The sequence below is a fragment of the Rana temporaria genome, chromosome 3 (genome assembly GCF_905171775.1).
Source record: "Rana temporaria chromosome 3, aRanTem1.1, whole genome shotgun sequence".
NCBI classification, from domain to species: domain Eukaryota; kingdom Metazoa; phylum Chordata; class Amphibia; order Anura; family Ranidae; genus Rana; species Rana temporaria.
The window spans coordinates 477645866-477667711 of record NC_053491.1 but is presented as its reverse complement, the minus strand read 5'-3'; the positions used below and the strand labels follow the sequence as shown (position 1 = coordinate 477667711).

The following is a 21846-nucleotide window of genomic DNA, read 5'->3' as shown; positions in this document are numbered from 1 at the left end:
CTGCTGTACCCTGCTCACTTGTGGTGGTGGCGCTGCTACCACCACCACGCTTCATCTCGTCAAACACCGCCCAGTGGTTTATCCTCAGGTGCTGGTTCAGGGCTGTGGTACCCACCCGAGCCAAACACTTCCCTCTCTTCACCCTCACTTTACAAATCCGGCAGATGGCCACGGTAGGGTTGTCTGCCACCAGGGTAAAGTAATTCCAGACAGGTGACTTCAGCACCGCCCTCCTGTCAGATGGGGTGACGCTTACTTGCACCTGCTGGGACTCGGTGCGCACAGGTGGAGCTGCCTGCTGCTGCTGCTGCTGCTGCTGCTCCTCCTCCTGACACCTCCTGCTGCCATCACCAGTGGAGACCCTGACGATGGTCTCCCTGGTGGTGACCTGGCGCACCGTTTCACCAGGGTGCCTACCTTCCCCGTCGTCACTGACGTAGTGAGCCGACGCGTCAGATGGCAACCATGATGGGTCACCCTCTTCGCCCCCAGAGATGTCAGACTAAGGGCTGAAATGTGTTGGTCTGAGGGAACCAACTGACATGGAGCCTCTAGCCTGGCTCCGCTGTCCCCTCACCCACGCCTGGGTCTGACTAGGTGCTGCTGTTTCCTGCACCAAAACAGCAGCACCAGTTTGAAGGGATGTCTCTGGGATACTGCCAGCAGGTATCCCATCCTCCTCATCCATCCCTTCAAAAAGGTCCTGACCATCAGGACAGAGCTGAAGGTCTGCCTGATGCATGGCCTCCCCCAAGATATCCCTCTCACTGTCGCTGTCGAACAGTAAGATGCTGGACTCTTGGGGGCTGGGGGGGGGTACTACAGGCACCGGTGTAATGGTGGTACTACTGTGAGTCGGGACCGACGACTCAGTGGCACTGCTGTGCCCCATGTAGTCCACCACTACTTCAGCCTGAGATGGCAATATCGGGCGGCTGCCCGATGGGAAGAACTCCCGGATCAGGCGTACTCCCCTTGCACCCGATCCTCTACCACTAGTAGGGGCACGAGAGGTACCCCGTGCTGGCAGCGACCCAGCACTGGGAGTAACTCCCCTACCCCTGCTGCCACGGCCACGGATGCCGCTCATTATTGCTGATATGTGTGTGGGGGGGGTAAACTTTATTGGGGGGGGAAATGTGAACAAAATGTGTTTTTGTGTTTTTTTTACAAGACAGGCACGCAGACAAAGACGTACACAGACAGCTACTAAACTATAAGAAAAGTAGTACACCAAAGACAAGGACTACAAAATTAAAGAAAAAAAAAAAAGCACTAAACAAACACTAACTTTTTTTTTTTTTTTTTTTTTTTTTTTTAAACACAAAACACAGACACTAAACACACACTAAGCTAAGCTAGATGAAATAAATGTACACTAACAGTGTGTACACTTACTACACAAAATTTAACTAAACTGAACACAAAACTTAGCTTTTAGAAAAGCTCTTTAGGAAAAACTAAGCAAAATGTGCACTGAAATGCCTAGCAAATATCACTGAACAGCGAACCTGCAAGATCTAACAGTAACACAAGATGAACAAAACTTAGCTTTTAGAAAAGCTCTTTTAGAAAGCTCAGCAAAATGTGCACTGAAATCTCTAGCAAATATCACTGAACAGCGAAGATGCAGGATCAAACAGTAACACAAATGAACAAAACAGCACAAAACAGCACAAAACGTAGCTTTGAAAAACGCTCTTGGGTCTATTGTTTTGAAAAAAGCAGTTGATATACTGGAAAAGATGCACTGGAATCACTAAATAGCAATGCAGCACTATGCTGGTGATGATATAAATCAATCAGGAACAAAGACACAGGAACACAGAAACAGCCTCCACACTCTCTAGCCAGCTTCTGAATCTGCAATGAAATGGTGCTGGGAGTGAGCTTATATAATGTCCATGCAGGCAGGTTCCTATTGGTTGCTAACCTCTGACGAGTGTGGAAGGAGAACTCTGATTGGCTCTGATGCAAAAGGGCGGAGAAAATAATCGCGCAATATTCCTATTGCCGAATATTCGCATTGCGAATATTCGGCAATATAAAATGATCGCTTCAGCTACTCGGCCCAAGGTCTCTAATCATACCAGCAATGCTTTTAGACGTCTATGGAGATCACTAGGATGTGATCTGTTTTAAAAATGAAACTGTAAAAATCGCTCTGATGCGGAAGATAGGGGCGAAGAAAATAATCGCGCGATATTGCGTTTGCCGAATAATCGCATTGCGATTTTTCGGGAAAATTCAATGAACGCTTCAGCTACTCGGCCCAGGGTCTCTAATGATACCAGCAATGCTTTTAGACGTCGATGGAGATATCTAGGATGTGATCTGTTTTAAAAAAAAAATTGTAAAAAATCGAATATTCGGAATTGCGAATATTCACAGCGAAATTCGAAATATAGCGCGATTTCTCGAATATGCTATATTCGAGTCGAATATTCGCAATGCGAATATTCGTGAGCAACACTAAAGGTGAGCACTCATGTAGGATGCAGTGCTTGAAGCAACATTACAGGTCCTCCCAATGGTGTGGGTTCTGGATATGGCTCCCAAGAGTTTACCAAGGTTGCACTGATCTGGATGCACTGCTTCTATTAATGTTGTATTAGAAGACTTTGAAGAGTTGGAAGAGTTGACTGAATAATTGGAAGCTAAATTATTAAACTAGGTAAGCTAAGAGTGAATTTTATATAAGGAAGAATAAGTCCATTACCTTAAGGCAGAGGCGGCTCTCTAATTAGGCAAATTAGGTGGTCGCCTAAGGCCTCCCACTCACGGCCGCCTAATTTGCCTGTGATTTATACTAATGTCGGCGTCATCGGATCTCTCTTTTACCCCCCTCTCTTTCTCAACTTCACCTCTCTCCCCCCCTCTTGCATTGGCTGAATATGTCTGATGGGTGAGGAGGGTGCCCTGGAAGTGGTGCTGATCACCTGTATGCTAGATGCATTTTCTGTGGTCATTTTTCTTGCTTGAATAATTTTTCCCATTATGGGCGTGAGTGGGGCCTCATGTCTATGCTTTGCCTAAGGCCTCACAAAGCCTAGAGCCGCCTCTGCCTTAAGGGCACCAGGAAAAAAATCAAGGGGGCAAAATAATAGTCCAATGGGTCTGCAGGCCATGCCCCCTGCCCGCTAATAGTGTAGAGACAATTCATTTTTAATTAATTTTATTCAGTGCAGATGTTATTCTAGTATGTCTAATATACTGTCTATAGTATTTAATGTCAAGCATTGCACCATGTGCCAAGGTGAGCAGGATCCAGGGCTTGAATCAAGATTACAGGCCAACACCATGGCACGGCTTCCAGGTAGGGCTCCCAAGGTTTTACTGAGGTTGTATGTGCACTGTTTTTATTGTTGTATTAGAAGACAGTGAAGAGTCGATTAAATCGGAAGATAAAATAATAAACTAGTTAAGCTAAGAGTGATTTCCACATAAGGGAGAAGAGTAGACATGTGCAATTCCTTTTGATGTTCGACAAATTTGTTAATTCGTAAATATCCACATTAACGAAAACACGTTTAACGACTTTTTCAAAATATTCGTTAAACGTTAAATTTGAAAATCTGAAAACTGGAAAATTTGAAAATCTGAAATAATAACTGTGTCACTTGTAACTAATGATAACAACTATTACTAATGCCGCGTACACACCATCACTTTATGTGATGAAAAAAAACGACACTTTCTGTGAAGTAAAAAATTACGTTTTTGAAACTTCAATTTTCAAGGACGAAGTTGCCTACACACCATCGTTTTCTCACAATGATCTTGCAAAGTGAGGTTACGTTCCACCACGTTTTACCATTGAAGCTTGCTTCATAAGTAGCTTCTGGGCATGCGTGGATGAAAAAACGTCTTAGAAAACGACGTTTTTTGCTACACACGGTCAATTTCTGTGAAGTAAAAAGTGCACTTTTGAAAAACGACACATAAAATTGAAGCATGCTTCAATTTTTTTGGTTGTTTTTTACAAGACATAAAACAACGTTTTCCCCCACACACAGTCAATTAAAGTGACGTTTTTAAAAACGTCATTTTTTTTCATCACATAAAGTGATGGTGTGTACGCGGCATTACTATTCATTAAGACCCCTTTCACACTGGAGCGGTTTGCAGGTGCTACTGCGCTAAAAAAAGCGCCTGCAAACCGACCCTAAACAGGGCTTTCACACTGGAGCGGTGCACTAGCAGGATGGTAAAAAAAGTCCTGCTAGCCGCATCTTTGGAGTGGTGAGGGAGCGGTGTGTATACCGCTTCTTCACCGTTTCCGCCCATTATAATCAATGGGACACCGTGGCTATACCACCAGCAATGCGCCTCTGCGGAGGCGCTTTGCGGTGGTTTTTAACTCTTTCTCGGGTAAAACCACCCCACTAGCGGCTGAATAGCGCAGCGAAATTGGCGGTAAAGTGCCGCTAAAAATAGCGGCGCTTTACCGCTGACGCCACCCCCGCCCCAGAGTGAAAGGGGCCTTACAGGTATTGGAATTTCCTTTCAAATTTGGCTGAACGTAACAAATACTAATTTATCCAAAGTTATGAATTATCCAAAATAAGGAATGCTGCACCTAAATGAATGGAACGTAACAAATTTATAATAATAAATAACAATATTATTAATAATACAAATGTATTATTATTATTGTTATTATTATAATTTTTTCCGCTCCATTTGCTTAGATGTGGCATTCGTTATTTTGGAAAATTCATATTCGTTACGTTCACAAACAGCCACATTTGAAAGGAAATTCCAATACCTATAATTTAAAAGTTAGTTAATTATTAGTTAGTTAGTTAGTTATTCTTTCAAATTTTCAGATTTTATTTCTTAGATTTACGAATTTTCAAATTTACTAATTTTTGAATTTATGAATTTATGAATTGTGATCATAATAAATGACCTGAAAAACAAAAAAATTAATAAAAAAGAAAATTAACAAATTTTTCGGCAGTCCCTATTGTATATCTAGAGAAGAGGTCCATAACTTTATGACACCAAAAAAAAGTAAAAACTGAAGATGGAGGCAGTGAAAAGGGAAAATTTATTATCAATACTTACCGTAATTTTCCTTTCCTGATGGACTCCATGGCAGCCTACGTGTGGGTTAATCCCGCCTCCTCTCCAATGCTATAGGACCCCATATCCATAAAAGTCAGCTCACCTATCAGTACTGTGTTCCGTAACTAGCCGACTCTTGGACCCCTTATTAACCTTTAGGGTGGGAACTCCGTCTGCCATGGAGTCCATCAGGAAAGGAAAATTACGGTAAGTATTGATAATAAATTTTCCCTTTTCCTGACTGACTCCATGGCAGCCTACGTGTGGGAAATAACTAGCCAAACCACACGGGTGGGTATGATGAACAGAAAAAAATTCAATTTGACCCGTCAACCAACAGGATTTACAAATACAAAATCACAGAAGATAGTGAAGCAGGCTCACTACAAAAGTGACATAAGGTCTTAATGGAGGCCATAGGGCCGTTTCACAGATAACATCTGGAGCAATGTGCTGGACTGCTGCCCATTAAACCACCATACTCCTGGTGGAAAGTGCCTTTACTGGCTCCGGAGGAGCCAAGCCCTCGACTCTACAAGCTTGTTGGATGGACTGAACGATTCAGGCCGCAATCATTCTTGACAGAGGCTCAGCCTCCCTAAATACCTAATTCATGCCCATTTCCTTAGAGCTCATGAGAATGAAAAAAACAGACTTAAAGCGCACCCAAACTGGACAGGGGTGCAGAACTGACCCTCGAGGAAAAAAGAATCCAGCCTGAGAGGATGAGGCACCTGATCCCAAAAGCTGAGCTAGCTCAGGAGGGAAAATAAAATCAAAGCTTGTGCGGCCAATAAGGAGCTACTACCATCACTTAGATCGCTTCCGCATGAGGTCTTTTTAGGAACGTGAGGATGAATGCGAGTGGTCAGAACGCGTATGCCCTCTTGGAACCCAATCAATTTGTCAGGACATCCATACCGGAGGCCTTAACTGTACGGCCCTGAGTGAAATCCCTCTTAAGCTTGAAGTTGCCAGTGAAGAGAATAGATCCACTTCGGAATTGATTTCCCAGGAACAGGATCCACTTGAATGTCTGCACATGAATAGACCACTTGTTGGTGTTTGCCGAATACGCGTCAGGAAGTCCGCTTGGACAATCTGGGCTCGGGGATGCAAGCCGCTAAAATGCTGGACAGGTTCTTCTGGTCGCAAGACAGAATGGGCTTGACCTCCCCCCGAGTGCTCCCTCAAACTCTTCATATAGGAGATCGCCGTGGCGTCGACCATTCTTAATGAAACTGACTCCCCCTTATGGAGACGGGAGAAGGACTGAAGGGCACCCTAAGCTGCCTGAGGCTCCAGAACGATCTAGCCCGGGATGAGAAGAAGCATAGCCAATTTGTCTTGGAGCAGGATCCATTCTGCAGAGGGCTCTCAAACTGGAACTGCTGGCATAAGTTGTGACCATGACCCATGAGATAGGGCAATTACGCCGGTTTAGAACTGAAGCCACCAGAAGAGGTTGCCCCTCATCCTCGATACGTGAAATAGGTTGACTGTTGCCCCTTGGTTTCCGTTGCTGTCGACAACCTAGCTGGAAAGAAGGGCGTACGTCTGCAGGGACCACTTGACCATAGGGATCGTGGAGCCCATTGGGCCGATAATCTTTGATACCATGAGGTCTTCAGCCATGAAGAGAAATTAAATTCTCCTCTGGGAAAAATGAAATCTTCCCCACTGGGAGTGGGATGGTGCCTTCCACTATAGAGAAAACAAAGCTGGGCTCCAAAGTACAGCGGGCGCTGGACTAGTTCTAGGTGGCTCTTTCACTGATCTAGGAGCCATCCACAGCTGGCCAAGGTGGAGACTACCTTCTCCCTGTGAACCGGCAGCTACCCTTTGTCTTGGGACAGCAACAGGAGGTTGAAGTAGTGAAAGGACGTACGTTCTGATGAGAGCCACTATGGCCAGATGAATTCTAGAGAAGACTTGGGTGGGGTTGACAGCCCAAAAGGAAGGAAGATGAAATGTAGATGTTATCGTCCAACTTGCAACCGGAGGTATTTGAGAAACTCCTTCGCCACCAGAACATGGAGGTAAGTATTTTAAGTCGATTAAGAATAGCCAGACGGAGTCTACATTTGACCCTTCATACTACATATACTTGTTTAGGTAAGCTAAGACTGTCACTGGTCGCCATAAACCTTTTCTCTTGTGCTACGAGAGAGGGGGGGGGTATACCCCCTGGGAATTTTCGTCCCTTGGGACATGTCCCGCTTCTCCCTGCGACTTCAACTATTTAAGTCCACACAGATGTGCCAGAAGTTCCAGCCAGGCCTTTAAGGGTGAGCTTCTCCCGAGTGTTCAGAACCTTCCATACTAGAAACTCTTCCGATCAAACAGACGCCTAACCTTGGGGAAGACGTAAGTATAAGGCCCACTAGCCGTGACCGAGGCTTGAGTATGGAGACATATGTTCTCTGTCCAGGTTTCCAAAGCCTTAGCCATAGCTGTTAGCGCCAGGTCAGGTCAACAGCCATCCCATAGATTTTCTTGGGTCTTGGCTTATTCTTCTCTCCAGCCCGTCCTGAAGGACACAGGATCTTCTAAAAGAATGGTAACCCATTTAGCCAACCGTATTAATGCTGCAACTATGGGGGGAGTGTTCCCAGAGACTTCACTTCTTCTGTCATGAAGGGGTATACTCTGGAATTTTTTTTTTTGATGAAGCAGTTTTCATGTCCACCATAGTCCACTCCGATGATATCCTTTAACTCCGTAAGAATCTTAAAGAACCTCTTCGCTTAGCCGGGGGTGGAAGGGTCCACCCACCTAAGGGTCTCCTTAACCATCCTGACTAGTGGGGGAGCCAAAGAGCCATCAAGGCCGCTGACACTTTATATCACCTTCCAGCTTGCTGACCGAAGAATCCGGAGAAGCAGCGTAGGGCTGTAAGGATCCAAATCCTTTGGGCCGCATCAGCCAAGGAGCCATGTAGAATGGTGGACTGGCTCCGTGTGTGGGATGTATCCCATTTCTTTTAGGGATTGATCTACCACATATTTCACCAGAGACTTTTCATACTTCATAGTTTCCAGTCTCTATTTCCCTCAACCGCCTGGGCATCACATTGGTCACATAAGGACTTGCCCTCCGGGACTCGTGTCCCATATCCCCAGCAGGCTCTGCGTTCAGAGCGGCTGTCACAGCAGTGGGTAAGGTGAATGGAGGAGGAATGGAGCGTCTCCTCTAGTTGGAGGAGGAATGCCACGTCTCCTCTAGTTGGAGGAGGAATGCCACGTCTCCTCTAGTTGGAGGAGGAATGCCACGTCTTCTCTAGTTGGAGGAGGAATGCCACGTCTCCTCTAGTTGGAGTAGGAATGCCACGTCTCCTCTAGTTGGAGGAGGAATGCCACGTCTCCTCTAGTTGGAGGAGGAATGCTACGTCTCCTTCCAGTTGCAGGAGGAATGCTACGTCTCCTTCCAGTTGCAGGAGGAATGCTACATCTCCTTCCAGTTGCAGGAGGAATGCTGCGTCTCTTAGATGTAGGAGGAATGCTGCATCTCCTAGTTGCAGGAGGAATGTGACCTCTCCGAGTTGCAGGAGGAATGCGACTTCTCCTCTCGTCGGGGGAGGAATGCGACTTCTCCTCTCGTCGGGGGAGGAATGCGACTTCTCCTCTCGTCGGGGGAGGAATGCAACGTCTCCTCTAGTTGCAGGAGGAATGCAACGTCTCCTCCAGTTGCAGGAGGAATGCGACTTCTCCAGTTGCAGGAGGAATGCGACTTCTCCAGCTGCAGGAGGAATGCGACTTCTCCAGCTGCAGGAGGAATGCGACTTCTCCAGCTGCAGGAGGAATGCGACTTCACCTTCAGTTGCAGGAGGAATGTGACTTCTCCTCTTCTGTCTAGACGGCGAATCTCGTCTAGATCTAGACAATAAATGGAGAAAGTTGTGGTCTGGCAAGGTCTCGGACATCCTGGACCACAAATTGCTGGTCCGATCTTTTGAAAGAGCTGCAAAAGAAAGATTGGGGGGTGGGGACACCAAACGCAATCTCAAACCCTTGAGAATGCAACCTCAGCCCCCTCCCCTTGCCTGCACCTACCCAGTGCGCAAGGGCTGGCTGCAAAAAGGCAGTGACCTGTCCATAACCTCTGGACAGGACTTCAGCAAAAAATACATACAGTCTGCGGATGACCCATAAATGCTACCCAGACCAGGGAAGCCAACCAGAAGAAAAAACATCTATTTATTATTATTTTTTGTTTTTATATTATAAAAAATATACATATACTTTTTTTTTTTTTTAACATATAGTGCATCCTGGTGCAGACTCAGCTTGGGGGAAGCCACCGCTCACTGTCTGAGGAAAATTCCCGCACTGACAGGAGGCAGACCTTCGAATCCCCGGCCTGGTGACGTCACCGCCCCCTCCACCTCGCGCCTGCGCCGTGAAGACAGCCTAACGGCGCCTGCGCAGTCGCCGGACCACCTGCCACTGCGTGAACACGAGAGCCAGGCCTCACTATCACAGAGGCCCCGCACATGCGCAGAGCGGCGGCAGCGCCCGTGACCCGGAAGTACCGTGGCACCCTGGAACGCAAATGCATTCCATGCGTCGTGAGGGGACACAGAGGTACCGGAGAGTACCAGAAAATAAAGGGAAACAAACAAATAGACACAGAGGTGACTGCCATGGAGGAAGTGAAAAAGGTTCAGACCTTGCCAGCCGTTGATGCGTCCACCTTCAGGCATACCGTTCCATCACTGGGGTATATATTTTTGGAAGTGCGGTTGTTCACCTTTTTCCTTTCAAGCTTTGTTTCCATGCATTGCCTGCACCCAGGCTTCTGAGAGGACACTGATTGCTTAGTGCACTCAGCTGGAGCGGCAGATCCCTTCTTCTCTATGGAGTGTGTATACTGCCAAAGAAATGCACAGGCCAACTCGTAGCTCAGCCCTGAGCTGTACCGCATGGATGATATGCCAAAAATTCGGGAAATATTCCAAACGGACGCCAGCAGGAACAAACGTGATGTAGGTCCATGAGGAGGACAAAAAAGGAACACAGTACTGATATGTGAGCTGACTTTTATGGGTATGGGGTCCTATAGCATTGGAGAGAAGGCGGGATTAACCCACACGTAGGCTGCCATGGAGTCAGTCAGGAAAGAGGAAATAGTAATCCAATGGGTCTGCAGACGATGCCCCCCCCCCCCACTAGTAGAGCAACAATAAATTTTTAATTATTTTATTGAGTGCACATATTATTCTAGTATGTCTAATATATATATATATATATATATATATATATATATATATATATATATATATATATATATATATATTATTCTTATTCTTATGAGGATTAATTTTCTTTGTTGAAGGCCAATTACAAATGCACGTAAGAGGTTCTTAATTCTCAAAAGATTTTTTTGCATGGCTATATATAATAGAATACATATAAAAATTGTGTGTTCATTCTAATCTATGACTGCTTCATGATTTGAATATTTGCTGATAAATGAATTACAAAATACAAAAAACACTTTTTCTGTCAGTACTATAGACAAAATATAAAATAAGGTCTAGAACTGGTATGTAACATTGCAACTGAACTTTATATATTTTTTTATTGCTTTAATTGTATATTCTTGTTAATGTTTGATTTTTGGGAATCTTGTGATTTTTTTTTTTTTGTTAGAAAATAAGATTCAACATTTGGTACTGGGTTATTCCAGTTGGGAAATATGTCTTACACGGTTTTATTTGACTGCACCTTTTTGTTCCTAATGTTATTATTTGTTATTATCTGTTTTCTGAAATGTATAATGCCTACAAAAGAGACTGTATAGGTTTAATGTACTAAAGTGCAAAAGTGCAAAAGTGGAGTGCAAAAGTCTGGTGCGTGATAGCCAATTCAAACTTCCACTTGCTCAATTAAGCGTTGACAAAAAAAAAACGAAAAAAAAAAAAAAAACTGGGAGCTGATTGGTTTCTATGCAGAGCTGTATTCGATTTTGCACACTCCAGTTTTAGTAACTCAACCCTACTGCCACACACAGACGATCAGACGTTCTGACAACAAAACCGTGGATTTTTTTTCCCGAAGAATGTTGGCTCAAACTTGTCATGCATACACGCGGTCGCACAAATGTTGTCGGAAATTTGGATCGCCAAGAACATGGTCACGTACAACGCATATGATGGCACTATAAAAGGGAAGTTCAATACCAAGCGCGCCACCCTTTGGGCTCCTTCTGCTAATCTCACGTTAGTAGAAGTTTGGTGAGAGACGATTCACGCTTATATGTCATCTGCTGCTGTTCCCGATCTCTCAGACTCTCGGAGAAATCAGTTTGTCAGAACTCTGTGTGAATATCAGCAGGAAAACAACTTAATTATTGTAGAATTATAGAGAAGAAGAGAATGCCCTGCATTAAAAGATTAGCAAATTTGCAGCGTGTCGAATGTGCTATCTCCATTAGGAACGCTAGTTTTACCAGACCGAGCGATTCCGTCTCGAACTTGATTCAGAGCATGCGTGGAATTTTTTGCGTTGGAATTGTCCATACACACTCAGAATTTATGAGAACGGATTTTGTTGCCGGAAAACTTGAGAACCAGCTCTCAAATTTTTGTTGTCCGAAATTCCGACAGCAGATGTACGATGAAGCCTACACACGGTCGGAATTTCCGACAACAAGCTCCCATTAAACAATTCCAATCGTGGGTACGTGGCATTAGAGTTCTGAAAACATACATAGGTATAATTAAAACACAATACATTTCGTTTTTTTGTGGATAAATGGTATATGTATTTCAAAAATAGTTTTCTTTTTTTTTCTTATGAATTTGCAAATTAAGTGCAGCAATGTGTAAAATAGTAAAATATTATAGTATTGTATGATGAATGGACATTTTAATATACAGTATTATATCTTGTTGAAGTTTAGTTAAATCAAGAGATGCATGAAGCCCACAAAGTTTTCTTGTTTTTTTGCACAAAATGCAGTGTACAATGACAAATTATATCTGTTTTCTCTTGTCTTTACCTTTTCCTTTTCCCTTCCCCTTTCCCATTTCCCTTCCCTTTACTTTTTCTTTTCCATTTCCTTTCCCCTCACTTTTCCATTTCCCCTTTCCTATCTCTTTTCCTTTCCTTTTTTCTTTCCCTTTCCTTTCCTTTCACTTTCCCTTTTCCCTTTCCATTTTCCCCTTTCCCTTTCCTGTTTCCTTTTTTCTTTTCCCTTTACTTTTCCCATTCCCTACTCTTTCCCCTTCCTTTACCTTTTATTTTCCCTTTCCCTTTCCTTTTCCCATTTCCTTTTCTTTCCCCCTTTCTTTCTCTTTCCCTTCCCCTTTCCTTTTCCCATTTCCTTTTCTTTCCCCCTTTCTTTCTCTTTCCCTTCCCCTTTCCCTTTGATTTTCCTTTCCATTTCTTTTCCATTTCCCTTTCATTTTCCTTTCCCTTCACTTTTCCCATTTCCTTTTCCTGTCCCTTTCATTTCCCCTTTTCTTTTCCTTTCCATTTCCCTTTCCTTTTCCCATTCCCTTTCCTTTCCCAGTTGCTTTCTCTTTTACCTCCCCCTTTCCCCTTCCTTTCCCTTTATTTTTACTTTCTTTTCCATGTCCCTTTCCTTTTCTGTTTCCTTTCCCTCCACTTTCCTTTTCCCCTTTCCTTTTCCATTTCCTTTTCTTTTCCATTTTCTTTCGTCTTTACTTTTCATTTTCTTTTCTTTTCTCTTTACCTTTCCCTTTACCTTTACTGTTCACATTTCCTTTGCCTTTAATTTTCCCCTTCCCCTTCCCTTGTCCTTTTCCCCATCCTCTCCTTTACATTTCATTCTTTCCTTTCACCCTCTTTTCTTCCCTTCTTTTCTTCTCTTTAATTAATATTTTTGCCTTAATTTTTTTTTTAATTTCTCCTTCCTTTCCTTTCCTTTTTCTTCCTTCCTTCCTTCCTTACCTCCTTCCTTCCTTCCTTCCTTCCTTCCTTCCTTCCTTCCTTCCTTCCTTCCTTCCTTCCTTCCTTCCTTCCTTCCTTCCCTCCTTTCCTTTCTTTCCTTAATTTCTCCTCTCTTCCCTTCATCCCTTCCTCTTCTATTCCCTTCATCCCTCCCTTCCTTTTATTTCAGAAAATGGATAAGAAAAACCAAACATGTATCACTGAGATTCATCTTCTTGGATTTCAGAATCTGAATGACTGGAAAATATTTTGCTTTACTATGCTTTTTATAGTTTACTGTGTGGCAATTAGTGGGAATCTCCTCATTATCGCAATGGTGGCCTTCTGTAAGAACCTACATTCCCCCATGTATATGTTCCTTGTACAACTCTCTGTATGTGATGTTTTACTGACCACAGACATCCTCCCAAACACACTTGCCAGTATTCTTAGTGATGGGGCAGTTATGTCATTTTCTGGTTGTATAGCCCAGTTTTATATATTTGGTGGCTCTGAATCATCAGAGTGCTTCATATTAACAGTGATGGCCTATGACAGGTACCTAGCCATTTGTAACCCCCTCCGATATTCTTCCATTATGGACGTGACCTTTTTTGTGAAATTATCTATTCTCTCCTGGATTTTGGGATTTTCTATTACATTGGTGACAACACTAAACATATTTACATTAGATTTCTGTGGACCAAATATCATTGATCACTTATTTTGTGATTTTGCTCCTATTTTGCAACTGTCTTGTTCAGAAACATCCACAGTTAAAATGGAGGTGGTCCTGTTGAGTGTTTTTGTGATGGTTTTGCCTTTGGTTTTAACTGGGATATCATATGGGTGGATTGTCAAAGCTATCCTAGGAATGTCTTCCAATATTGACAAATCAAAGGTCTTTTCAACTTGCAGTTCTCATCTAACTGTGGTCTGCATATTTTATGGGACATTAATTGTTATTTATATGCTACCAACAAAAGGGTTGTCTCTAACTATTAGCAAAATGGTTTCTCTTCTATATACTGCAGTGACTCCAATGATGAATCCTATCATATACAGCTTGAGGAATAAGGACATCAAATACCTTATAATTTCTTACACCACCAAGAAGCATAGGTAATGCCCCCCCCCCCCAAAAAAAAAAAAAATGCAAACTGTGTCTAATAACTAGGGATAAGGTTCAGTTCAGGATCATCACTACTAGAGATGTCCCAATACCGATACAGAGCATTTCCCTGAGAACTTGTACTCGGGGAAATGCTCCGATGCTTCACCCGATACCTGGGCAGTCAGGGGTGATCGGTACGGTGGGGGAGTTACAAGTAAGGTTGAGCGAACCCGAACTGTAAAGTTCGGGTTCGTACCAGACTTTTGGATTTTTGGTACCCGGACCCGAACAATTTGCTGTAAGTTCGGTGTTCGGCAATGTAATGGTGCGCTGCAGGGCAGCCAATCAACATTTGTTTAACTCGTCGTGTGACTTAGAAGCCATCACAGCCATGCCTACTAATGACATGGCTGTGATTGGCCAGTGCAGCATGTGACCCGTCTCTATATAAGCTAGAGGCACACAGCACAGCACATCACTCTGCTTTAGATAGTGTAGGGAAAGGCTGGCGCTGCTGCTGCTCTGAGGGAGAGAATTAGATAGGAGTCAGACTCAATCCTGCTTCAGAAATCAAATTACATAACACAGCAAGTCACTCTGCTTTAGATACTTTAGGGAAATGTTCCTGCCTCATTTGCTTTTAGGGAGAGAAATAGATAGGAGTCAGTCCTGCTTCAGAAATCAAATTACACCAGCACTGCATATGTTACTGTGAGATACACCCTTTTATTGAGATACTTTTCTTCTATTGTGCTATTCAAAAAACATTCATTTAGGGAAAAAAAAAATTTTTTGGAGTGTTTCCTCCAGTGTTTGCAGTGTTTCCTCCATATCTGTATGTGTGAGATAAACACTTTAGATACTGTTCTTCTATTTTGCTATTCAAAAAACACCCATTTAGGGAAAAAAAAAAATTTTTGCAGTGTTTCCTTCAGTGTTTGCAGTGTTTCCTCCATATCTGTACGTGTGAGATAAACACTTTAGATACTGTTCTTCTATTTTGCTATTCAAAAAACACCAATTTAGGGCAAAAATATATATTTTGCAGTGTTTCCTCCAGTGTTTGCAGTGTTTCCTCCATATCTGTACGTGTGAGATACACACTTTAGATACTTTTCTTCTATTGTTCTATTAAAAAAAATAACCCATTTAGGGCAAGATCCTACATTTGAGAAATATGAGGAGAACATCAAATAAGGGACGTGGCCGCGGTCGCGGTGCTGCTGGTGGAGCTCCTGTTGCAGGAAGAGGATGTGGTCGATCTGTGCCAGCTACACGCACAAGTGAAACACCTTTCTCAGGTGCGAGTAGGTGACAGAACCTGCAGCGGTATTTGGTATTGCCTAATCCGGCTCTACGAATGTTGAGGCCAGGAGCAGAACAGGCGATAGTAGATTGGGTTGCTGACAGTGCCTCCAGTTCCTTCACATTTTCTCCCAATCAGTCTTGTGCTGAAAGATCAGAGTTGGCACCTGCAGCCGATGTCCATCAGTCTTTCACCTCACCCCCTTGCAAATCAGCCAAGCAGTCTGAGCCCCAAATCATGCAACAGTCTCTTCTGCTTTTTGATGACTTTGTTAGCATGGTTTCCCAGGGCCATCCACCTAGCCCTGCCCCAGAAGTGGAAGAGATTAGGGCTGCGTACACACGATCAGTCCATCTGATGAGAATGGTCCGACGGACCGCTTTCATCGGTTCGCCGCTGAAGCAGACTAATGGTCTGATGTGAGTACACACCATTGTTTCCAAAACCGATCGGGTCAGAACGTGGACACGTAAACCACATACAACGTTACTATAAAGGGGAAGGCCAAAGCCTTCGGCGCCGCCCTTGAGTCTGCTTTTGCTAATTCCGTGTAACCGCGTGTTAGTGAAAGTTTGGTTAGAGCCGAGTCGCGCTTTTCAGTCTCCGTGCTTTTTCAGATCGTATTCTCGGGTTAGCATGGTGTCCCAGGGCCATCCACCTAGCCCGCCCCAGAAGTAGAAGAGATTGAGTGCACCAATGCCCAGCCGCATATGTTTCAAGATGAGTACATGGGGGTACCATCACAGCACGTCTTGGATGATGAAGAAACACAGTTGTCAACTGCTGCTGCTTTTGCAATTGTGCAGACCGACAAGGAAGGCAGTGGTGAAGACTGGGTGGAAGATGATGTGGAGGATGATGAGGTCCTCGACCCCACATGGAATCAACGTCATGCAGGTGACCTGTGTAGTTCGGAGGAAGAGGCGGTGGTCGCACAGAGCCACCAGCACAGCAGAAGAGGGAGAAGGGTGCAAAGGCGGAGCGTCCATCCCCTAGACAGTACGCCTGCTACTGCCCAACGCAGCAAGGGACGGAGCACACCAAAGCCAGGTCCAAGGAGTTCCCTAGTGTGGCAGTTCTTCAAACAATGTGCTGATGACAAGACACGAGTGGTTTGCATGTTGTGCAATCAGAGCCTGAAGCGAGGCATAAACATTCTCAACCTGAGCACAACCTGCACGACCAGGCATCTAAGTGAAAAGCACGAGCTGCAGTGGAGTAGACACCTCAAAAACCAAGAAAGGTCTCTGGCTCCTCCTGCTTCCTCTTCTGCTTCAGTCTCGGGCCTCTCTGCCTCTTCATCCACCTCTGTAGTGACAGTGCCACCTGCCACCCCGCAATCAGAGGATCGGCAAGCAACACTACCACCTGGGTCACCAAACATCTCCACAATGTCCCATGGAAGCGTTCAGCTCTCTATCTCCCAAACACTGGAGCGGAAGAGGAAGTACCCCCCTACCCACCCGCGATCCCTGGCCCTGAATGCCAGCATTTCAAAATTCCTGGCCTTTGAAATGCTGTCATTCCGTCTGGTGGAGACGCAGAGTTTTAAAAGCCTGATGGCGTTGGCTGTCCCACAGTACATCGTGCACAGCCGCCAATACTTTTCCAGGTGAGCCATCGCTTCCCTGCACAACCAAGTGGGGGACAAAATCAGGTGTGCACTGCGCAACGCCATCTGTGCCAAGGTCCACCTAACTACGGATACGTGGACCAGTAAGCACAGTCAGGGACGTTATATCTCCCTAACAGCACACTGAGTAAATGCAGTGGTGGCTGGACCTGAGGCGGATAGCAGTTTGGCGCATGTCCTTCCACCACCGAGGATTGCAGGGCGCTTCAGTTTGCCTCCTGTTGCTAACTCCTCCTACTCCGCTTCCTCATCCTCTACCGCCTCCTCATCCGGTCAGCGTAACACATTCACCACCAACTTCAGCACAGCCATGGGTAAACGACAGCAGGCAGTTTTAAAACTTTCCTGTTTGGGGGAAAAACCCCACACCGCGCAGGAGTTGTGGAGGGACATGGAACAACAGACCGATGAGTGGTTGGCATCAGTGAGCCTCAAGCCGGGCCTGGTGGTGTGCGATAATGGTCGAAATCTCGTAGCAGCTCTGGGCCTAGCCGGATTGACGCACATCCCTTGCCTGGCGCATGTGCTGAATTTGGTGGTGCAGAGGTTCCTTAAAACTTACCCCGATATGCCACAGCTGCTGCAGAAAGTGCGGGCCGTCTGTGCGCACTTTCAGCGTTTTCACCCTGCTGCTGCTCGCCTGTCAGCGATGCAGCGTAACTTCAGCCTTCCCGCTCACCGACTCATATGTGACGTGCCCACAAGGTGGAACTCCACCTTGCACATGCTGGCCAGACTGTGCGAGCAGCAGCAGGCGATAGTGGAGTTTCAGCTGCAGCACGCAAGCGTGAGTCGCTCTGCGGAACAGAACCACTTCACCACCAATAACTGGGCCTCCATGAAAAAACGCTTCGGGCGATCATGGAAGAGGATGTGGCACAGGAGGAGGAGGAGGAGGAATCGGGATAATTTCCAAGGCTTTCAGGGCAGTCATTCACAAGTGGCTCCGAGGGTGGGTTCCTGCACCAACAAATGCCAGGTACACAATTGTCCAGCAAGGGCACAGTTCTGGAGGATGATGAGGTGGAGGATGAGGAGGAGGAGATGGAGGAGGGGGAACCATGTTCACAGCAGGGTGGCACCCAGACCAGCTCATGGCCATCCCTGTTGCGTGGCTGGGGTGATACAGAGGACACAGATGATACACCTCCCACAGAGGACAGCTTTTTGTTGCCTCTGGGCAGCCTGGCACACATGAGCGATTACATGCTGCAGTGTCTCCACAACGACCGCCGTGTTTCCCACATTTTAACAGGTGCTGATTACTGGGTGGCCACACTGCTGGATCCCCATTACAAGGACAATGTACCTTCCTTAATTCCCTCACTGGAGCGTGATCGCAAGATGCGCGAGTACAAGCGCACGCTGGTAGACGTGCTGCTGGTGGAATTCCCACCTGACAGCGGGGGCACAGTGGAAGCACAAGGCGAAGGCAGAGGAGGAAGAGGTCGCCAACGCAGCCGGGGCGCTGCCAGCACCTCAGAAGGCAGGATTAGCATGGCCGAAATGTGGAAAAGCTTTGTCAGCATGCCACAACAACCAGCACCACCAGCTGATATGGAACGTTTTGGCAGGAGGCAGCATTTTACCAACATGGTGGAGCAGTATGTGTGCACACGACTACACGTACTGAATGACGGGTCTCCCCCCTTAAACTTCTGGGTCTCCAAATTGGGCACATGGCCTGAGCTTGCCCTTTACGCCTTGGAGATGCTGGCCTGTCCTGCAGCCAGTGTATTATCTGAATGTGTATTTAGCATGGCAGGGGGCGTTATCACAGACAAGCGCAGCCGTCTGTCCAGAGCCAATGTGGACAAGCTCACGTTCATTAAAATGAACCAGGCATGGATCCCACAGGACTTGTCCGTACCTTGTGCAGAATAGACACGTATACCAGCCTTACCCAGCCATTCTTGTATTTCTGATCTTTCTCAGTCTTTTGGGGTGTACCCTAATTTAAAAAATAAATTAATTAAAAACAAAAACCTGTGTTGGCTACCTCGTCCTCCTCCACCGCCGCTTCCACCTACACCGCCATATCCACCGCCACCTCAACCTTCTACTCCATATGGACCTCGTCCTCCTAGGTCAAGATTATTTTATTTTTTATTTTATGTTATTTTATGTTATTTTAAGTTATTTCCCTATCCACATTTACTTGCCATGCTCTTACCAACATTTTGCTGCCATTTTCAGCCCTCTAGCCCTTTCCATTACTTTTTTAGAGACATTTTAGTACTCAAAAGTTCGGGTCCCCATTGACTTCAATGGGGTTCGGGGTCAAGTTCGGGTCCCGAACCCGGACTTTTTTCCGAAGTTCGGCCTAACCTGTCGAACCCGAACATCCAGGTGTCCGCTCAACTCTAGTTACAAGCACTGATCTGCCCCCTTTTCAGCTGCTTTAGTTAAAGTTATACATCGGTGATCGGTGCTTGTAACTCCCCCCAAAGCCGCACTGATCACTACTGACTGTGCCTGTATCCTCCATGCTGCTCTCCCCTTCCAGGCTCGTGTCCCCCTCCGTGCTGTGTGTCCTCCTCCATGCTGCTCTCCCCCTCCGGGTTTGTGTCCCCCTCCGCGCTATATGTCCTCCTCTGTGCTGCGCTCCCCCTCCAGGCTTGTGTCCCCCTCTGTGCTGTGTGTCCTCCTCCGTGCTGCTCTCCCCCTCCGGGTTCGTGTCCCCCTCCATGCTGTGTGACCTCCTCCGTGCTGCTCTCCCCCTCCAGGCTTGTGTCCCCCTCCGTGCTGTGTGTCCTCCTCCATGCTGCTCTCACCCTCCGGGTCCTTGTCCTCCCCTGTGCTGATTTCCCCCTCCGTGCTGTGTGTCTTCCTCCATGCTGCTCTCCCCCTCCGGGTCCTTGTATACAGCGGTGATTGGTGCTTGTAACCCCCCAAAGCCACATCAATCACTACTGACTGTGCCTGTATCCTCCTTCGTGCTGCTCTCCCCCTCCAGGCTTGTGTCCCCCTCTGTGCTGTGTGTCCTCCTCCGTGCTGCTCTCCCCCTCCAGGCTTGTGTCCCCCTCCGTGCTGTGTGTCCTCCTTTGTGTTGTTCTCCCCCTCCAGGCTCGTGTCCCCCTCCATGCTGTGTGTCCTCCTCCATGCTGCTCTCCCCCATGGGTCCTTTTCATCAGATATCTGATGAAGCTGACTTTCATCAGTCTTGCCTACACACCATCAGTTAAAAATCTGATCGTGTCAGAACGCGGTGATGTAAAACACTACGACGTGCTGAGAAAAATGAAGTTCAATGCTTTCGAACATGCTTCGACTTGATTCTGAGCATGCGTGGATTTTTGACCGATGGATTTCCCCACAGACGATCGTTTTTTTCTATTGTTTTTTTAACCATCAGAAAATTTTAAAACAGGTTCTATTTTTTTTAACCGATGTGAAAAAAGACGATGGGGCCCACACACAATCGGTTCGTCCGATAAAAACGGTCCATCGGACCGTTTTCATCAGACAAACCGATCGTGTGTACAGGGCATTAGACTCAGCTGTCTTTTTTTGGACTGATTTGGGGTGGGCAACCTGTGGCTGTAGGAAAATACACACAGGGCCAGATTCAGGTAGGAGATACAACGGCGTATCTCCAGATACGCCGTCGTATCTCTGAGTGTGCGGCGTCGTATCTATGCGCCTGATTCTTAGAATCAGTTACGCATAGATTTGACTAAGATCCGACCGGCGTAAGTCTCTTACGCCGTTGTATCTTAGGCTGCATATTTACGCTGGCCGCTAGGTGGCGCTTCCGTCGATTTACGCGAGGAATATGCAAATTAGGTAGATACACCGATTCAGAAACGTACGTCCGCCCGGCGCATTTTTTTACGTTGTTTACGTTAGGCTTTTTCCGGCGTAAAGTTACCCCTGCTATATGAGGCGTATCCTATGTTAAGTATGGACGTCGTTCCCGCGTCAAATTTTGAAATTTTTATGTCGTTTGCGTAAGTCGTCCGCGAATGGGGCTGTGCGTAATTTACGTTCACGTTGAAAGCATTGGCTTTTGCGGGTTAATTTGGAGCATGCACACTGGGTTACTTTCACGTTAGACAAAAACGTCATTTACGTGGGGTCATGTTTTATTTGCATAAAACACGCCCACCTCTTCACAATTTGAATAAGGCGCGCTTACGCCGGCAGATTTACGATACGCCACCGTAACTTAGAGGGCGGGTTCTTGGTGAATACAGAACCTGCCTCACTAAGTTACGGCGGCGTAGCGTATCGGAAATACGCTACGCCCGCATAAAAATAAGCCATTCTACGTGAATCTACCCCATAATTTTTGCTGCTGTTGCCTACCCTTCTCCTGGCCTAGGGTTTCACTGCCTCATTCGCTGCTGCCTGTTCTTACTCCTGTATTGTAGACCAGCCTATGGTCTTGAGTTTGTACTCCAGAAAACGACTCTTCGGTGCCATGAATATAATGAAATAAATACATGTTAAAAAAAACTGATGTTCCCGCAGAGCACAGATCTGTGCTGGAGGTGTGGGGAGGAACCCGGTTTTCTCCTTCACATCTTCTGGTCCTGTCACCTTTCGCTGCCTTACTGGAATGAGATTTACTGCATTGTTCAGAAATGTAAGGATCGTGAGCTGCCCTGAACCTCTGCGTTCTTCCCAGTAGTGTATTTAGGTTTTGTGCTGCCCTAGGCCTGACTAAACTTGTGCACCCCCTAATTTAAATATGCCACACCCCTTCCTGTCAATGCCACACCCCTTGCTGTTTAAGACCCGCACTGACATTTTTGAGTGGGGACAATAGTTATGTGAGCCTGGGGGGACAATGGATTCCCTTAATTTGCATAGATTTCCTGTTCCT

At 45.9% G+C, this 21846-nt stretch overlaps 1 protein-coding gene across 1 annotated transcript; it reads left to right on the top strand.

The window, feature by feature from the left end:
• Nucleotides 1-13158: 13158 nt before the first annotated feature.
• LOC120930762 (olfactory receptor 11L1-like) lies at nt 13159-14091 on the top strand. Its single transcript, XM_040341934.1, has one exon. The coding sequence runs from the start codon at nt 13159-13161 to the stop codon at nt 14089-14091; it is 933 nt and encodes a 310-aa protein (XP_040197868.1).
• The last annotated feature ends 7755 nt before the right edge of the window (nt 14092-21846 follow it).